At 40.1% G+C, this 18913-nt stretch overlaps 1 protein-coding gene across 1 annotated transcript; it reads left to right on the forward strand.

Annotated features, from left to right (window-relative positions):
• ift81 (intraflagellar transport 81 homolog) lies at positions 1-18142 on the forward strand. The gene is made up of 18 exons (XM_034692646.1): positions 1-453; positions 576-679; positions 1434-1614; positions 1712-1801; positions 1981-2046; positions 2348-2458; positions 3276-3360; positions 3927-4090; positions 4184-4279; positions 5906-6052; positions 10542-10691; positions 11348-11476; positions 15225-15314; positions 16874-16960; positions 17074-17145; positions 17313-17398; positions 17666-17711; positions 17803-18142. Exons 1-18 carry the CDS (start codon positions 310-312, stop codon positions 17983-17985), a joined length of 2031 nt encoding a protein of 676 aa, XP_034548537.1. The 5' UTR covers positions 1-309; the 3' UTR covers positions 17986-18142.
• The last annotated feature ends 771 nt before the right edge of the window (positions 18143-18913 follow it).

Below are 18913 nucleotides of genomic sequence, written 5' to 3' on the forward strand. Positions count from 1 at the left end.
CTACTTCCGGTTAGCAACCAAACCACCACCCTGGTTTCCATGGGGTTGATGTCAACAACCGCTGCCTCCTTATCCGATAACAAGCTGAAGAACTCAAAGACAGCCCCACATACCTTACATCTTATCTATGAAAAGTGTTTTTAAGTGTCGTTAGTTAACCGCAGTGAACTGTTTATACCGCTCTCCCTGCAGGTTGGATCACTTTAATGAGGACGACGCTGAGCTAACACAAGCTAGCAAAGCGTTAGGTGGCTAATCAGGACGAGAGGACTAATTCATCTGCAGCGAGCGAGTTTGACTTTATTCAACATGAGTGAACAACTCAAATTCATCGTTGATCAGCTGAACAAAGACCCATTTAAGAAAAACTTCAACCTCATCACGTTTGACTCTCTTGAACCGATGCAGCTGCTGCAGATTCTAAATGATGTCCTGGCTGAAATAGACCCAAAGGTGCGCCACCAGCATCAATAACTACACAAACTCTAATTAGTGCATTTATTTTGTTTTGTGCTAACAGTTAAAAATGTTGTTTTAATTAATGATGGAGTACTTAACTATTGCTCTTTCTTTAGCAAGCCATAGACATCCGTGAGGAAATGCCTGAACAAACCATAAAGAGGATGTGTTCTCTGCTGGGGATGCTCAAATACAAACCTCCTGGAAACCTCTCTGATGTGTAAGTAATTCAGGTTTATAGGCAGGGAGCCAGGTCCAGCCCTCAGGATGTTTTTGCTACCTCTTCCACTAGTATTTCCAGTTAGCCATACCTTGGGCCATCTCAAGATGATAATGAGCACTCTCAACTCGGGGCAATGGTGAAGTATTTATGGCCACACGAAGTTTAATATTTAAGATACAGAGGTCATCTAGAGCTTTAATTGAAGCTTGCAAAGTTGGGCAGTTTTTTAAATACAAATGAGGCAGTGACATTGACCATATAATGCTCAAAAGTGACCATTTCGTATGAGATTTCATCCAACAGATGCTATTTTTATAGTCTTGCTGTGTATTTTGTGGATGATATTTTAAAATCTAAAATACGCAAACACCAGAATCTTATTTTGCCACTTCCCCCTATGTGTTCGGATTCTCTATGCCAAATTTCATACTTGGATATCAAAGAATGCAATTTTAACACCTTGGTTTCTAGATTTACATCATCATGCCAGGAGCATTTTTAAAAAAAAGGGTTTTTGGCGTCTCACGACCAAACGGCCCCGAGTTGAGAGTGCTCATTATCATCGTGGGATGGCCCAAGGTATAGGCTAACTGGAAATACTAGTGAAAAAAAGGTAGCAAAAAACATCCTGAGGGCTGGACCTGGCTCCCGGCTTATTATACAAATCTTTAAAAAGCCCTAAACTCATAAAGCACCTGTTCATGTCTCATCCTCTATGTATTCATCAGTTTGCTCTCTTTGTCTGATGCAGGAGCATTTTCAGACAAGGTTTGGTGTCTGGTAGTAAGCCCGTGGTTCATCCCATCCTCCACTGGCTGCTGCAGAGGCTCCCTGAGCTGAAGAAGAGAGCTTATTTAGCACGCTTCTTAGTCAAACTAGACGTGCCTGCAGAGTTTCTGCAGGATGATGTTATTAATGACACAAATCACCAGGTTAGAAACATTTTACACTTTCATATTTAGTACCCTGGATTTTAAGAAATGATCATGTCCTAAAATTCTTAATGTCTATGTGTTATGTGTGATCCAGTATGAAGAGCTGGTGGAGGGCTTTAAGACGTATCACAAGGAGTGTGAGCAGCTGAGGACTTCAGGCTTCTCCACTGCAGAGATCAGAAGGGTAGCAATAACCGAACGACTCTTTGAAATCACTGTCTGCTAAAAGTTCTCAAGGCCAAGCTTTGCTAGGCATTGAACTGTCACAAATTAAAAAGATGTATTTTTTGTTATTAATGATAATTATACGAAAATATTTTCCTCTGAATATCTTGAGCCACAGTATTTCCTCTCCAACAACAGGACATTGGTGCAATGGAGGAGGAGAAAGACCAACTGATCAAACGTGTGGAGAGACTGAAGAAGAGGGTAAGGCAGAGCGTTTGAAGAGGCCCCCTCGGTGCTCTAATGCTTGGAAAGCTACAGGCCTCACTGAGGAATGAAAACACGAGCCCAGACATATATTATCAGCTTCTCTTTTAGACCTGACACAGATCTGACAAGCTGTTAGGCTGTCTTAACGAGGCTGTGAAGTAATGAGGTGCTGATTTAATGGTTCTTGCTTGTTGGCTCTGCCAAAAGGTGAAAGCTGACTCTGTAAGAGGTTATTTCTGCTGACCTCCAAATGCCTGCTGTCGGGCGTCATCACATTAACCTGTGGATCCACTAGGTGGAGTCGGTGTCCAACCATCAACGGATGCTGGAGCAGGCCAGGCAGCTGCGTGTGGAGAAGGAGAGAGAAGAGTCACTAACTCACCAGAAGCAAGAACAGAAGAACCAAGTAAATGATTCACACACACACTTCAGTTTCTAAAGGAGAAATAACGTGATGACTTCAGTGTTCTTGCTGCGTTTCTCAGTCTGTAGGCTCAGCACTGTGCACAAGGCATTTTCAACACTACAGTATTTGTCAGTCCTTGTTTCTTTTTGGTTTTAGAGCTGAAACTATTGATCTATTATTCACTTAGCCAGTCACCAGAAGAACAAGCTGTACATCAATTATATTTCATCATTACTTATCAGTTATTTCAGGACACTTTTGTGACGTAACTTTGGAACAACCGGCTTTTATGAACAGACATCATTTCAATGTTTTTTTAAGCCATGTTTGAGCAGATAGCGTCATAAATCATTAAGTGTGTTGTCAGAAAGTTAGAAAATATATTGGTTAACTGTTCAATCATTTTTTAAAGTGGAACATTCACTGCTTTAGTTTCTTAAATCAGCAAAACTTTTGAAAAAGAAGCAGCTTTAGGATGTGATCTTTGAACAGTGATAAAAGAGACGTGGATCCCTGTTTGCTTACAAATGAAGAACAGTCAGCTGATGTTATTTACTTTGCTGAAGTATTTAATAATACAGTTATAGCCTATTAACAAAACATTCTCCAACATTCACTGTTTACATTTATAACCACGAGATATAACTAATAAACGGAGCTGTTAGTGGTGTTCCTAATGTTAAGTAAACTTGTTACTGTGCTGAATGTTAATGCTCCTACATCACCTGTACTAGTTATCCTATGTGTGTGTGTGTGTGTGTGTGTGTGTGTGTGTGTGTGTGTGTGTGTGTGTGTGTGTGTGTGTGTGTGTGATCAGCTGTTCCAGGCAGAGCAGAGACTGCAGAGATCCCAGCAGCAGTTGAAGGATTTGCGTCAGGCTGCAGCAGATGCCAGCCCAGAGAGTGAGTCTGCAAGTCCTTCTGCTGTCTCTGCAGAACACAGCTGGATGGGAGGTTCAAGGACATGAAAGAGCATTGGGGGTTCTCAGTACTAATAGGCTTTCATCTGTTGAGACCCTCTAATTGTACTGATCTTTGAAGTGCTCGAGTAGAGCTTATGCGATGTCCAAATTGACTCCTTTTGTTCTCATCTGGTATTGTGTTCCTCAGCCAGCAGGGAGATTTACACATTTGCAGGTTCTAAAATGACCCGTGCAACGCAGACTCGGCTAGAGCTGCATAATTAAAGTCATTTATCACACTTACTCTATGTGCCCATCTTAAAGAGCACTTGTTGTTTACCAGGCACCAATGAAGTAATTATCTTTAACTATTACACTTTGATAGACAGTTTCAGAGTGAGGGAGTTGAACTCAAGCTATCATGCTTTATTATTTTATACCGCTTAAGTGGATTTGCATTTTTAAGTGATATTCTGTATTTCTGAAGTAATCAGGATCGTGGAAGCCTGAGAGGGTATCAGACGCATTAAGCTGGAAACTCTTAATTCAATTCTCTGTCTTTTTCAGGCTTAACGAAGAGGCTGGAAGAGGAGATCAAAATCAATTCATACATGGTCTCTGAGAAACTCCCCAAAGAGCTGGAGGGTATGAGGCGAACAGTCCAGTACCTGCAGAAAGTAGCCTCAGAGCCTGCCATGGGCCAGGCCGACCTCCAGGAGCTGGAGGACAGGGTCAGGACCAGGATGTGGTGTTAAGTCTGGACATCTCCACGCTATGCTAGTTTCTGATTTCTCTTTACACTGAATGTTCCTCACTCTCCACAGATTAGAGGAGTTGACTCTCAGATAAACCAGCTGATTGAAAAGAGGATGATGAGAAATGACCCCATGGATGACAAACTGGCCCTTCACAGGCAGCAGGTCAGGACTTTATCTTTGAATATCTGTCTTTAATTTGTCTCTTTAGTAATGTGTGATTTTGAAGATTCTCTTTGAGGATTCCTCATAAACACACTAATGTTTAATTAAGTATTACCACCACAGACCATGTCAAGGTTTTGGAGGCCTTTCCTTCCTCCTAAAACATTTGAAAAACAGATTTATTGAAGTATTTTAAACTCATCATTTTACATTTGAGTTACTTGCAAGACCCCTCCCCCCTCTCTGCCTTTGTTTGCACATTTCAGCATATGTTGCACGTTACAGCCACCAGTAGGTATGTAGAATAAGGTTAAAGCATTGACAGTATGTGTATTCGATGATCGATCACTAGTCTTATGTTTGTGTTTTTCAAGCAATCATAAGACGATCAAAAAAGGGACACACATAAAAAGAAGAACAAGCCTTTAAGGATGAGGTGCATCGCTTAAGAACATTTATTTATGTTTTAAATATGTTGATACATTGTGTGTTTGTTTGTTCACTAAAATGGTTGGGGTGGCAGTGAATATGTAATCTTTTTTCCTCATCTTCCTGTGTGCTATGTACCAAAGTGAAAGCTGAAAAATCTGATTCAGTTTGAGGTTGTAACTTAAGGCACAAACTTGTTGGAATAATAGGTGTACTGTTAAATCCAGATGAAGACCTTGTGGTAATTAATGCAGTTATATAATTAATGATATAACTATCAAAAACACACTTAAGGCCAAGTTATAAGATAACAGTTCTTACACATACAATCTTCTTATTTATATTTTGTCCTCTGAATCTTTTCTAATGTTTTGAACTCTGCTGGAGACTAACATTTAAATATCACCTCAGACATGTTTCTTTATCTTTTCTTTTTCCTTTTAGAACATTTTCGGGGTCTCTTAGCCTTTATATCATAGGACAGCTTGAAATATACAGGAAATGTGTTGATAGAGAGTCAGGGGTCAAATACATTTAATCTTAAATCTCTACCTTAAGTCTCAGGACCAGCATTTGGTCCTACAATGCAGTGCAAAAAGGACTAGCAAGGACTGACCTAGCGTGCGCCCCATGTGCAGAGGCTATAGTCCTCTTCACAGCAGTCACAGGTTCGACTCCAGACCTCTGCAATTTGCAGCATGTCTTCCCCCACTCTCTGCTCCCCACATTTCCTGTCTCACTCTGGCTGTTATATCCAATAGAGGCAAAAATGCCCAACAACACAAATTAAAAAAAAAAAGTTTAGAGTAAGAATATCAAAACATTATTTTCAGCCTAAATTATAATTTGCTGGACTCAACATAAAGTCCACCACACAGGAAAATACATTCTCAGTGTGTGTTTGCAATTAATTGGATTGGCTTCCAAGAAAAATTTTAATGTTACCAAATTCTGGTCCTACAACACTTTATTAACTTCGATGTATCTTTCCTTGTCACTGGATCTAAGACTGAAACCTTAGAGTGATGTAAGAGTTATCAAAACACATGTTTGGTCATACAGTGGCCTTCAGGATTCTGAACAGATGCAAAGCTTTTTTACTGACTCCTACAATGTTCAATAGTATTCCACTAGGTTACAAGTCACTAAGCACTCTCCTCTCATGCTTGTATATTCATTATAATGTGACCCTTGCAGGCCTCCATCATCATTCGAAGGAAGGAGTCAAAGGCTGAGGAGCTTCAAGAAGCTCGGGAGGAACTGGCTGCAACAGAGAGGGAGCTGAGGCAGAGGAACAGCCAGGCACACGCATCAGATGGAGAAGAGGTCATCCGGGGTGATGAGGTACCCTTCTAATAATAAATTAGACACATTTCATCTTAGATATTGGCCGTTTTTTAAGTTCTGTTTTGTGATCTCCTGAGCTGGAGAACAGTACATTATGTCACATTTTCTTTCTGAGATTGCTGAGCAGAAAAAAGGAAAAAAGACATTACAGTTCTTACATTTCTAATAGATCCTCTTCCCTGCGTTGGAGGTTACTGTTATCATCACATACAGAAACTATCTTTATCTAAGTGCGTATTGGTAGATGTGCAAACCACAGAAAACACAAGAGTCTATTTTCCGCTCTTATCCAAACACAGACAGGCTCACTGTCTAATGTTACTTATCCATTTTCAGTGGCTCTCCTCCACATTCCCATGCAGAGCCAGAAATAGAACATAACAGAGAATATCCAGAACAGGGAGCCGTACACGACAAAGGGCCCGAAAGTCGTCTTTTTCACAGAATCCTGAGTGTAATCAATCTCATAATTCACACACAAGGACATCTTTCACAGACTTAAAGCCTTTGACTTTATTTATATCCCGTGACGCTGATGTACTCCCCTGTCAGACACATGGCACTGGGTGCTTTGAGCTGTCACATCCACAGAACTGAATTGTCGACATGGAGAGAAAAAAAGTGTTTATGTATTTGATATTGTTTCACATAAGCCAGACAGCCTCAAGCAATGACGTCTTCTTTTGACTATGCATACATTAGGCTTACAGTTATATAGTCGCCTATAAACAGTCCTGTATAAACACAGGGATGCTGGAAGATGGGGATTTTGCAGTGACTGAATGCACTGTGTGGATAAGAATTTTTATTGCCTTGTGTTTGACGCACGTTGATATCCATGGGGTGAAGGTGGGCTCTCTGTGGAGGCAGAGCAGTCACAGAATGACTAAAATTGGCTGCTGGGCTGTGAACACTCCCTGCAGATGGTGCAAGTGCTTTTTATTCCAGGGGTATTGTTCCGATACTGACCTTGACTTCTGCCCGGGCATGTGAGGAGTAAAAATACAATGTCAAATTCTCTGCCTGAAATATTCTCCCCAAACACTTACGGATCCATCATTGCTAAAGTGAAACTTATTCTACCATGAGGAGAGTTTCCACTTGTGATGAAGTCTAATCCACTCACAATACAGATATCCTTTTCGGGTCTCTACAGTGCAGCTATTGGAGGAAAAAAAGTGTAAGAGGGTTTCTGCAGCAGAAACAAAACTAATTCCCTTTGCAGCTTTGGCACATTTAAGGGAGGAATAGAATTATCATTGGAAAAAAAACACTTCTGAATGTTTATCCTTCTGAAGAGACGAAGAGAAGGGAATCAGCATAGAGATGCAGTTGAGAGAGAGAGGTGAAAAAAAATACATTAAAAGTGCTGCTAACACCACCAGTTTATAACAGAAGCTAACACGTCTTCTTTTCTTCCTGCAAAGATAAGTTTTATGTGCATAACTCCATCACAAAACAGTTTCTCTTTGTGCCTGTCACAACACAAAATGAGCCTGAAAAGAACAAAAACATGTTTGTATTTATATGAATGAACAGGAACCTCATGTAAAAAGACAGAATATGAAAATAAAAACATCAACTTAAACCGATATCAAATCAAAATAGTAATAATTAATAAATTGATATTATTACTACTACTTCTCCTATTAATTCTACTACAACTACTATTACTAATACTTTTACTACTAATACTACCCCTATTACTACTACTATTACAACTACTACCACTCAAACTACTCCTACTACTACTAATACTCCTACTATTACAACTACTACTATTACTACTACTACTACTACTACTATTATTACAACTACTACTACTATAACTACTCCTACTATTACTAATACTTCTACTATTACAACTACTACTATTACTAGTATTACTACTATTATTACAACTACTACTACTATAACTACTACTACTATTACTAATACTCCTACTATTACAACTACTACTATTACTACTACTACTACTGCTAGTATTACAACTACTACTACTATAGCTACTCCTACTAATACTAATACTTCTACTATTACAACTACTACTATTACTACTATTACTACTATTATTACAACTACTACTACTATAACTACTACTACTATTACTAATACTACTACTATTACAACTACTACTACTATAATTACGACTTCTATTATTACTACTGCTACTACTACTACTACTATTACTAATACTTCTACTACTACAATTACTACTATTACTACTACTACTACTTTTACAACTACAACCTCTGTTACTACTACTATTACAACTGCTACTACTACTTCTAAAACTACTACGACTACAACTATTACTATTACTAATACTATTACAACAACTACTATTACTACTATAACTTCTACTACTACGACAACTACTATTACTACCACTATGCCTTCTACTTCTACTATGCTACTACTACTACTTTTTCTTCTCCTGTTACTACAACTATACCTGCTACTACTTCTTATGATAATAGTATTAATAATAATTATTATTGTATTAATGATAAGGATAATAATACATGGAAACTGTTTCACTGTTAAAAATAATAAATAATAACACAAAATAAAAAATGACAACACATATTTGAAGAACACACACAGTCACTAAAGCACATTCTCAGGTATGTGTGGGATAAACAATAACAAAGAGCTAAAATACCCCCACATGTTTTAACTACTTTCCCTGTTCAACATCAATAATTAGGTTGTATAACAGTACATTAAGGACTGTGTGACATACCTATAAGCCTGAATAAAAGAGCATATTTGTCGAGACAAAGAGGGCCCTTGAGACTCTTCATGAATGAAGCTAATGGAAAATGTTTTTGTCAAACACAGCTTATCAGACCCCTCTGTAGTTTCGGGCCATCAGCCACGGTGGAGATGATCACTTTATCAGAGGTATTTTCCATTCTGCTGCTGGTTATGTGTCATCACATGCCACCCACCAACTGCAGGGTCTCTGTGAGAGGAATGACTACATCTGCGCATCATTGGTTGGCCAGTTACATGAACCCGCTTTACCAACCAGCCTCATCACACGTGTTAAATTTAGTTCAACAGAAACCGTCTCTGATCGGAGCGACATGCTGACTTTCCTTGAATCATTCTGGTGATCTGTATCGTCAGAGTCTTAACGTTGAGGATACTCTGTATAGCCTGTTCTACACACTGCACAGTAATCTTGGAGGATCTGCTGCATCAGTCATGTTTCCATTAAACGTTGGTGTGAATGTTCTGTTTGTCTGAGTCAAGTGGTGTTTGGACAGAACCGTCGTCCAGCTGTTTTGGGGGCATGCTGTCTGGAACACTATGTAGTATTATTCTGCTGTGCTAATTCCTCTCTTAGCCATGTCTGCCCTTGATGTCCCAAAATATACAAAGAATAAATGTACACACGCACACACATACCCATCCACACTCACACACACACACTCTCACTCACGCACACAGGAGGCTTCATGGATCCCCAAAGGACATGAAGCACATTCTGTGTTTTCTGGGGCTGTTCTCTCGTGTCCATGTTCATTTATAGCTGCTCTTCATAGTGGAGGAGTTTCATTGTGTCCCAGCAGACAGTCAAGGTGGGGAGTGACTGAACATCCACTAGAAGCAGCACTTCTGCCAGATGAAGCTGTTTGCTCTCCATAGCTGGCTGTGAATCTGAAAGGATCGAGTGACTGTTCCGGATCATGGCATGGCCCGCTGTCACTGCTGTTCCCTAATCCCTTTCCCTCCCCTGGCTCAACCCATTGTCTTCTCCTGTGGCCTTTCACAGTGCCTCAGCTGTGCTCGACACTACTTGTCATGTAAAAGCTGTGTAGTAGCATTTACATATCTTAATACAAAACACTTCAAACATGCAACACTGCCTAGCTAGATTTGTTTTATAACTTCTATAATATTTATTTTAAAATCAATAAAAGATTAATGGGTGATATGTACATGACAGCAATTACTTCACAAGCATTTCAGCTTCTGTCATCCTCTACTTTTGGTAACACCACCTCAAACTTTGCTGCGTGTTTTTAGAGTAGCTGTTTTCTTTTTGTATCTTTGATGTCAATGCAGCAAGTTCTAAAAACACACTGTGGACTTCTTGCCAGCACTACATGAAGATAAATGTGGAGGCTAGCTGAGGAACTTAGCAGACCTTTAAGCAGCTTAAGAGCCAGATATTTCTCTCAGGAGTTGGTTGAAATGAAAACTCAGCCTGAGGTTGGACAGGACTGACTTCTGTATACAACTCCAAATGAATGCTAGTATTGCTGTGTAACTCCTGAATCCATCCACTATGTGGAATTACAAAGCTGATTGTGTGTCTGTGTGGTTGTTGCAACAGGTTATCCTCAACCCTTGCAGGTTTGGAGTCCTTAAAACATCAAATCAGAGAAACAACAGGAGTTCCATTTTGTTATCTGTCTTTTTAATATCAAGTATTTTTTTAATTAGAAGCTAATGAGTTCCTCTTTCCCCACAGGTAAAACGTTTGGTGGTGAAACTGCGCAGCAAAGGAACGGTATACAAGAAGAAACGTCAGGAACTTGCTGAGCTGAAAGCAGAATACGGGGTCCTGCAGCGTACAGAGGAGATTCTCAAGCAGAGACATGAGACTGTTCAACAGAAGCTGGTAACTCACACACTGACACACTTATTAAAGAAACTGTGCTTTTTTAGAATGTGTTATGTGATCATGACTTGAGTAGTGATCATTGAAAATGTTACATATTCCTCTTGGACCCCAGATATAAAAGGTGCTCGAAAAATCCTCTGTGCCCCCCTTTGCACCAGTAATGAACTCAAGTACCCCTGGACTCACGCTGCCATTCCAAATTTGCAGTTTTTACTTGATCTCCTTGATTCACACCATCTGCGTTAACAGAGAAGTGAAAGAAGCTTCCTGGAAATGGCTTCACGCTTGTGTGCGGCTCCAGCACCTGACCTGTTGATAAACTGTCTGACGCAGGTTGAGCTGCTATTTCTGATGTCTGCATCCCACACGAGGATTTGTTAAAGCAATGGAAGTTTTCCTCCTGATCATGTGTTCAGTCTGCAACGTGTCTGTTCTTTTCTTTGTGTGAGCCGGATTAATCAGCTGGAAAGTACTTCATGCATGCTCAGATTGGACAATGACCTGTATTGTAACAGATTCAGATCTTATGAAGAGCTCTTCATGTCACAGAGAATCATTGATCTCCACATTTAGAGCTTATTTTTAAAGTGTGTCACCGTTTGATTCGATTGCCTGATTATTCTAATGAACAGGTCTCTTTTGTGTTTGTCCAGCAAATTTTAGAAGCTGAGAAAGGCATATCTGGCTACAGTACCACTCAAGAGGAGCTGGAGCGGGTGTCAGCCATCAAGAGTGAACTGGATGAGAAAAAGGGACGCACGCTGGATGACATGTCTGAAATGGTAAATTTATGGTAAATGGTAAATCCACTGAAAACTTCCACATTACAAACCGAAACCTAAAGACCCGAGTCTGAGATGTGATCCATGTTTTATGGTGCTGCAATCCTGCCATTAAAAAAAAATTCCATAGGCTATTTCTTTCAATACCTTAAGACCATCAAATACTTAATATGATTATTATATTAATATATGACAGACACAATTTATTAGGCCTATCTATCTATCTATCTATCTATCTATCTATCTATCTATCTATCTATCTATCTATCTATCTATCTATCTATCTATCTATCTGTCTGTCTGTCTGTCTGTCTGTCTGTCTGTCTGTCTGTCTGTCTGTCTGTCTGTCTGTCTGTCTGTCTGTCTGTCTGTCTGTCTGTCTGTCTATCTGTCTGTCTGCCTGACTGCCTATCTATCTATCTATCTATCTATCTATCTATCTATCTATCTATCTATCTATCTATCTATCTCTATCTCTATCTCTATCTCTCTCTCTCTCTCTCTCTCTCCCTCTCTCTCTCTCTCTCTCTCTCTCTCTCTCTCTCTCTCTCTCTCTATCTATCCATTCAAGCATTTTCAACGTAAAATTAGAAGTCTGCTTTCACTTCATCAGTGGAATTACTGTCTCATACTTACGTAGTCTCATAAATAGCAAACCTGCAGAGTTCACATTTACATAGTTTCAGAATGATCTTGGAGTTAAACTTCCAAGTTGGAAAGCTTTTTCACATATATACCTTTTTCTTTTTAAGTCTCATCCAAGCGGCAACCTCCGGTCTCAAACGATGAAGCCCATGCGGAAGTGTTATAAACTGCAATATATTGAAAATCCGCTTGAGGCTGGCTACAGAAACACAGGAAACCACATAGACATGAATGGGAAAAAGACGATCTTTGCAGCATTAATAAACATGTTTACTGCCTGGTTCAAAAAACGGCTTGGCCCTATGAAGCTAATCTCTCTATCAGCACACATTGTATGGGGGCTGAATTTTTTGCTAACGTGACGGTTCAGAAGATATTCAGATTACCAGTTTTGCCCAAATAAGGACATGACTGACGTGACTCCCAGTTGGGAACACATAGCTGTTGACTAGGAGGCTCACACTACGTCACGCTCTGCCTGGTTGAATTCCGCATTTCCAATATGGCTGCTGCCGTCGATTGGCTTCAAAACAGCTCTCAGGAACAGATGGGTGACATCACGGATACTACGTCCATATTTTATACAGTCTATGGTCTCATCACATCTTCAAAAGTCTGAAAATAATGGTACACAACTTTTTGCGCTGACATCATATTACACTTTATCGTTGACCAAAAGAAAGGTCACATTGATTAGAGTGGACTTTTATGAAACACTTAGTCAGGATGGCGGCTGTGGCTCAGTGGGTAGAGTCGCCGTCCCTCAATCAGAAGGTCAGCGGTTTGATCCCAGCTCCTGCAGTCACATGCCGAAGTTTCCTTGTGCAAGACACTGAATCCCAAATTTCCACCGTGGTGTGTGAATGTGTATGAAGGAGATTAGCTAACACTGATGGTCCCTTACTATAGCAACCTCTACCATCAGTGTGTGAATGTGGTGTGAATGGGTGAATGAGACAAGAAGTGTAAAAGCGCTTTTGAGTGAGAAAGACTAGTAAAGCACTATTTAAGTACAACCATAATGTCTATTCATTAGTGGCTCACATGTCATGTGTAAGAATTTATAACCATTACATGTTGTACGCATGTTGCCTCAGATTATAGAGGGGAGATGTTTATCACTTTAACAAAAGTATCATCTTTGTTATGTCATTTTTGTTTCACGCTCCAACTTAAGCTCATGAACACACCAAAGATAGAAGAGGGAATTTCTTTTTTTTCTTTGAACACTTTATTTTTCTCATTTTCCCATTTTCTTTTATAACAAGTACAATAGTATTACCAACAACTGGCATTAAACAAGTGGTCACGACTTTAAAAAAATTACACAGAACAAAAAACAACCAAAATTAAATAGATTAGACATGAAGTAATTGTGTATAGATATATAGATATGTATACACACAAACAAACTAACTAACAAACAACAACAACAAAAACACTTCAGCTGTAAGGTACAACAGGGTACATAAATTACTGGTATTAGATTTAAAGGAGATCAAGAAAACACAGGTCAGTTGGGAAACAGGGACATTTACATTCCACCACATGATCAGGTCTGAATACCACCTCAAAGTCATATGATGCTTTAAGTTGCTGGGAATGACAGTTTCTCAACATATTCAATAAATGGCATACACATCTGGTTATATCTTCCAAGGGAACCCTTCAGCATAAATCTTAACTTTTCTATTTGAAGGCACATCATTAATCCACTGTATGAAGGAGGGTGGACGAGCAGCTTTCCATTTAACAAGGATTAACCTTTGTGCTATCAGTGATGTAAACGCAGTTACATTAGAATGGTAGGAAGTTAGACCCTGCCTGTTGGCCGGAACACCAAACAATACTATAAAAGGTTCCGGGTATATTGTTCTCTTACAGATATCTAAATATACTTTAAATATGGAGGTCCAAAAGTTGCTCAATGTGTTGCATGACCAGAACATGTGGCTCATTGTTGCAGGAGATTGTTTGCATCTAGGACAGCTATCATCAGAGATCGTAAAGATTCTTGACAATTTAGCTTTCGTGTAATAGAGGCAATGAAAAAGCTTAAACTGCAATAAGCAGTGGCAAATGCAAATAGAAGACTGACTTTCTGACTAAGGGGATGGTAACAGATGAAGGAAGAATAATTACATTCACTAATGCTGAAAAGTTCTCTTCACAGTGTTTGATTGACAAATTTGCTACACTGTTAGCCCAGCCACTATTCTTACTTTTCCCAGAGCCTTTTTTGACGCAGAAAAGAAGGTATAGATAATAATTGAGTTCCATAAAGCTGTGACAGTTCCCCTGGTCCTGGGATTGTGCATGTTGGCTCTCTGTCACACACGTCTTACTGGGACGTTGGAATTGAACCGAGCCTTTGTGACTGTCATAGTAACACCTTCCCTTTCTCTGCTTTGACAAGTGAGAATGTCTGCTGTGTAGGAGACCTGTTAGCACATGGTGCTGTATGACCTCAAGTAATTTGCAACATAACTCCTACTGACTCCAGATTTAGCTGAAGTCTTAGCAGCAAAGGGGAAACACGCCTGGCACAGTGCAGGGGAGGTCATTTAAGAAGTTGTATTTGAAAACGATACCAAATGTGCTTTGTATCATTCTCCCTCGTGTTATTTCTCAATGCAGGGTGAATTGTTGGCATGATCCCAGGATAACTCACAGCCACTGCCTTTTTTCATCAACCTGCTATCCCTTTACATAAGGTCCGATGAGAAGCATTTGCAGCTGATTTGGCCATGTTCCATAGTGTTCAGAAATTGTTCATCAGTCCCCCAGCTTGTATATTTGGCAGACTTACAGATTGCTCCTACTGCTGGAGTCAAACATCCCCGGCTCTAGCCTAAGGAGAGACCTAATCACAGGCATGTGGATATGCACTGTAAAGACATAAAGCTGAAATGTAGAGGGTTTTCATTAACACCAAACTGCTGAGGACTGCTGTCAGATAAGCTTTCCAAGGCTACACACAATCTAAATCCAAATTACCTACATTTAATTCTTGGTCCTTTTTAATTTGCATGATACTATTTCTAAGATGTATCCGGTTATCTCCAGTCTTAACCCTGTGTGTGATGTCTGCGTGGTTCAACAGGTGAAGAAGTTAAACTCTATGATAGCTGATAAGAAGACGGCTCTGGCACCAGTGATAAAAGAACTGAGGTCGCTCAGACAACAGTGTCAGGTGAGCATTAATCACACTATAACATCTCTACTACAAGAAACGTCCTCATCTTATCGGTATTTTGATTGATGAATCCCTTAATTTTAAACAACATGTGCTGTACCTTGTGAGAAAGCTGAGGCTTAAATTTTAGTTTTTACTCTTGAAACAAATCCTGTTTCTCTGTCAATGTCAAGAAGCGTCTTGTTGCTGCAACTTCTATTCCAGTGCTTGACTATGGTGATCTTCTGTACATGCTCACCACTGCTCAGTGTCTTCACAAGATTGATGCAGCCTACCATGCTTCCTTGAGGTTCTTTACCATTTGTAAAGCTCTGACTCACCATTGTGAGTTGTACTCCCGGGTTGGTTGGCCGTCTCCGGCGACCCGTAGGTTGGTACATTGGTACGTTTTCATTTATAAGGCTATTCTTGGTCTGCTGCCACACTACCTCTGTGTCCGTATCACACAGAACAGTGCTGGACAGTACTCACTGTGTTCCCAGGACTTTTTAATGCTTTCTGTCCCAAAAGCTGGTACAGAAACCGGGAAAAGAGCTTTTAGATATTCTGCACCCTCAGCCTGGAATTTATTGCAGAATGGCTTGAAACTCAAGGAGCTGGTGCCACTGAATGTTTTTAAATCTGAAATGAAAGACCTTGAAGCTGAATGTTTAGAATGTCGTTGTTTTTAGTGTATCCTGCTACAGCTGCCTCCTAGGTAACGGCTCCTTCTGCGACAAACGTGCCTGTAAAGTGTACTTTGGTTCTCTGTGTGTGTCAATGTCGGTGATTGTGTTTTTTGCTGCTGACTGTCTTGGCCAGGTCTCCCATGGAAAAGAGATCTTTGATCTCAATGAGACCAACCTGGTTAAATAAAGGTTAAATAATAAAAACTAATGATTGTAAGATGATTTACTGTGAGGCCTCGGTAAAATCTGGAGCTTTCACACATGAGAAACGTGGGGAGATTCATGTTACAGATGTCCTTATGGGGTGTAAAAAGTCAGCGAATGAAGCATGTACTGTATATACTGTAAAGTGTCATAGCATCAGCAGTACATGTGATGATGTTTAATGGTGTGTCTGTGTAAATTAAAGCTTTCACATTAGAAATAAGACACACAGGCACAATCAGGTCAAGTCTAGTCTCTCATGTGCCAGCAAGTCAAACAAGAGTTCATGGGTGCTGTGTGTGCACACAGGCTTCGTTAAGAACAATTTGCATAGTCCATAAATATAATGTACAATGGGAAAGCCCCCTCATATCACTGAGCTAAAGCAGAGGATTAGTTTTTCCTACATGTGTTCCCAGAATTACTCTTCCATTTTACTGGGTAATGTCTGCTAATAAAGAGCTGCAACAGGAAGACATAAATAGACTTCGTAAGAGCCGGGTGTAAGTTTAACAGCTTCAGAAACCAGCTGTGATGCTGTGTTGATGTGAACCAGCACTGAGAGCATGACAAGAATATTTGAGAATTTGATGTAATTGTGTAGATTCTCATGCAGCCTACAGTATATTAAAGTGAATGTCACTCAGTTCCTGTGTGTTCATGTTTGGATTTCTATCTCACCAGGTGCTGAGCCAGGAGTATGAGGAGAAGAAGGTGCAATATGAGAGCTGTACTGCTGGTTTGGAGAGCAACAGATCCAAACTGGAGCAGGTATCCTAATTATCAAACACTAGATATGATGTAGTCAGTTGTTAATGTGTTCATCCAGTGCCCCTAATCTCTAAATATACAATATGTGTTTGTGCTTTTTTTTTCATAAACAGGAAGTGAAAGTGTTGAGGGAAGAGACAGCACAGGATGAAAACAGATATCATTATCTCAACGCTATGTCAGAGGTACGTTTATAAATCTGTGTAATTGAAAAGCTAAACTTTATACCGTGAACTTATAGCACCAACTCGCCTTGTTCTGGGGACAGAAAAAATTTGCAGCACTTTGCATATGACTCGACCGTCTCCACCCACTCGGACAATAACACGCGATCGCTCTCTGTCCTCCACAGATCATTGAGATGCAAATACAGCGGGCAGCGGAGGAGATGAAGGCTTATGTGTCCTCTGATCCGCAAGAGAAGAAGAAGGCTATCAGGTGAGCACGCTGAGCCAGACCAGCAAGCTGTTCGAAAGACAAATACCCTCCTTCCCTCGAGAAGCTCCTGTTACAATGCAGTCACTTCAGCTCCTGTCACATTATTATTACATGAAGCACAGAGAGGTGTCTGAAACTCATTACCACACCTTGTGATATCAAGGTGTATTTGCTGATTCACCTCACCACTGTTTAAAAACACAGAGTGAGATCACCTGTGAACTTCAGCAGCTTGAATATTAATGATACTGCTTCTCTCCTTTGCAGGGATGTCTACATGAAGAACATTTCAGAACAGGAACTACTCGGCAAGGTGAGAAAGTTCGTCAAGATGTTATAGACAAGGAAACATAAAGGAAGCTGTCTCCTCACTAATCACTCTTTTCCTATGTGGCCCCCCCTAGAAGTTACGCGAGAAACAGAAGGTGGTGAGAGAAAGCCATGCAGCCAACATGGAGCAGATGAAGTTGTGGCTTGACTTGGAGCAGCTGATGGAGTGCAAGAGGCAGTGCTTCATAAGAGCGCAGAGCCAGGCATCTATTGGTCAGGTCATCCAGGAGGGGGGAGAGGATAGGCTGGTGCTGTGAGGACACATCTAGGAAGAGTCAAGTGCAGGTCACCTACCTTACATTCACTACACAGAGTTTACTTCCTGTCACATGTCTGCATCTTTCTACGTATCAGTGGTACTTGTAATCTGTTAATAGACATTATAACACTTTTAAAGAAGAGGTGTAAAGTCTGTTCAAGGTTTCATATTTCCCTCCATTTGTTCACTTGACAGTCTGGTTATATGAGACCCTTACAGTGTCTTTAAGCATCCACATCTTGAAGAACACATTACCAGAGGTGTTGCAGGACACATGCTTTCCCTTCCTCTGGCCCCAGGAGACTCCATTTAGCCACATCTCATAGAATACACATTCATTCACAGTGCTCCGAGATAACAGCATACAAAGTGGTGCACTTAGGAAGTGGCTGCCGTCACCTATTTTTGGCAACGACTGCCATGACCTTGGTCAGGGTGTCTGGATAATTTTGTAATTCACTGGGACCCCGTCGCTTCAGGCTGTGCAGATGAAATAGTCTCCATGATATGCTTGTTTCTGTTTTATATCACAACTTGAGTATTTTCTTATAAAAGATCCTCATTGTGATGTTTGAATGTATGATGTTTAATGTATCTATGTTTTCTATTAAACATCATTCTAATGATTTGACTCGTGTTTCATTCTAATCATCCACAAGCAAACAGTTCAAGTTGTCCATTCACATATTTACAATGATTGACTTGTAAACATAAATAACTACTTCATTTTTAAAGACAGGAGTAATGCTTTAATACAGAAAGCACCATTTGTTTGTGGCTGATTTAATATTGATTAAGAGCAGGTGCATTTAATTAGAGATTAATGACTTATGCTGCCTACAAATCATTTAATATATCAATCTGTTGATACAGTGCCAGGCCTGTGTTTAGTGGGACAGTAAAAGGTTTGATCCTGTTCTTAAGTC

This window comes from Notolabrus celidotus, chromosome 9 (assembly GCF_009762535.1).
Source record: "Notolabrus celidotus isolate fNotCel1 chromosome 9, fNotCel1.pri, whole genome shotgun sequence".
In the NCBI taxonomy this organism is placed as follows: domain Eukaryota; kingdom Metazoa; phylum Chordata; class Actinopteri; order Labriformes; family Labridae; genus Notolabrus; species Notolabrus celidotus.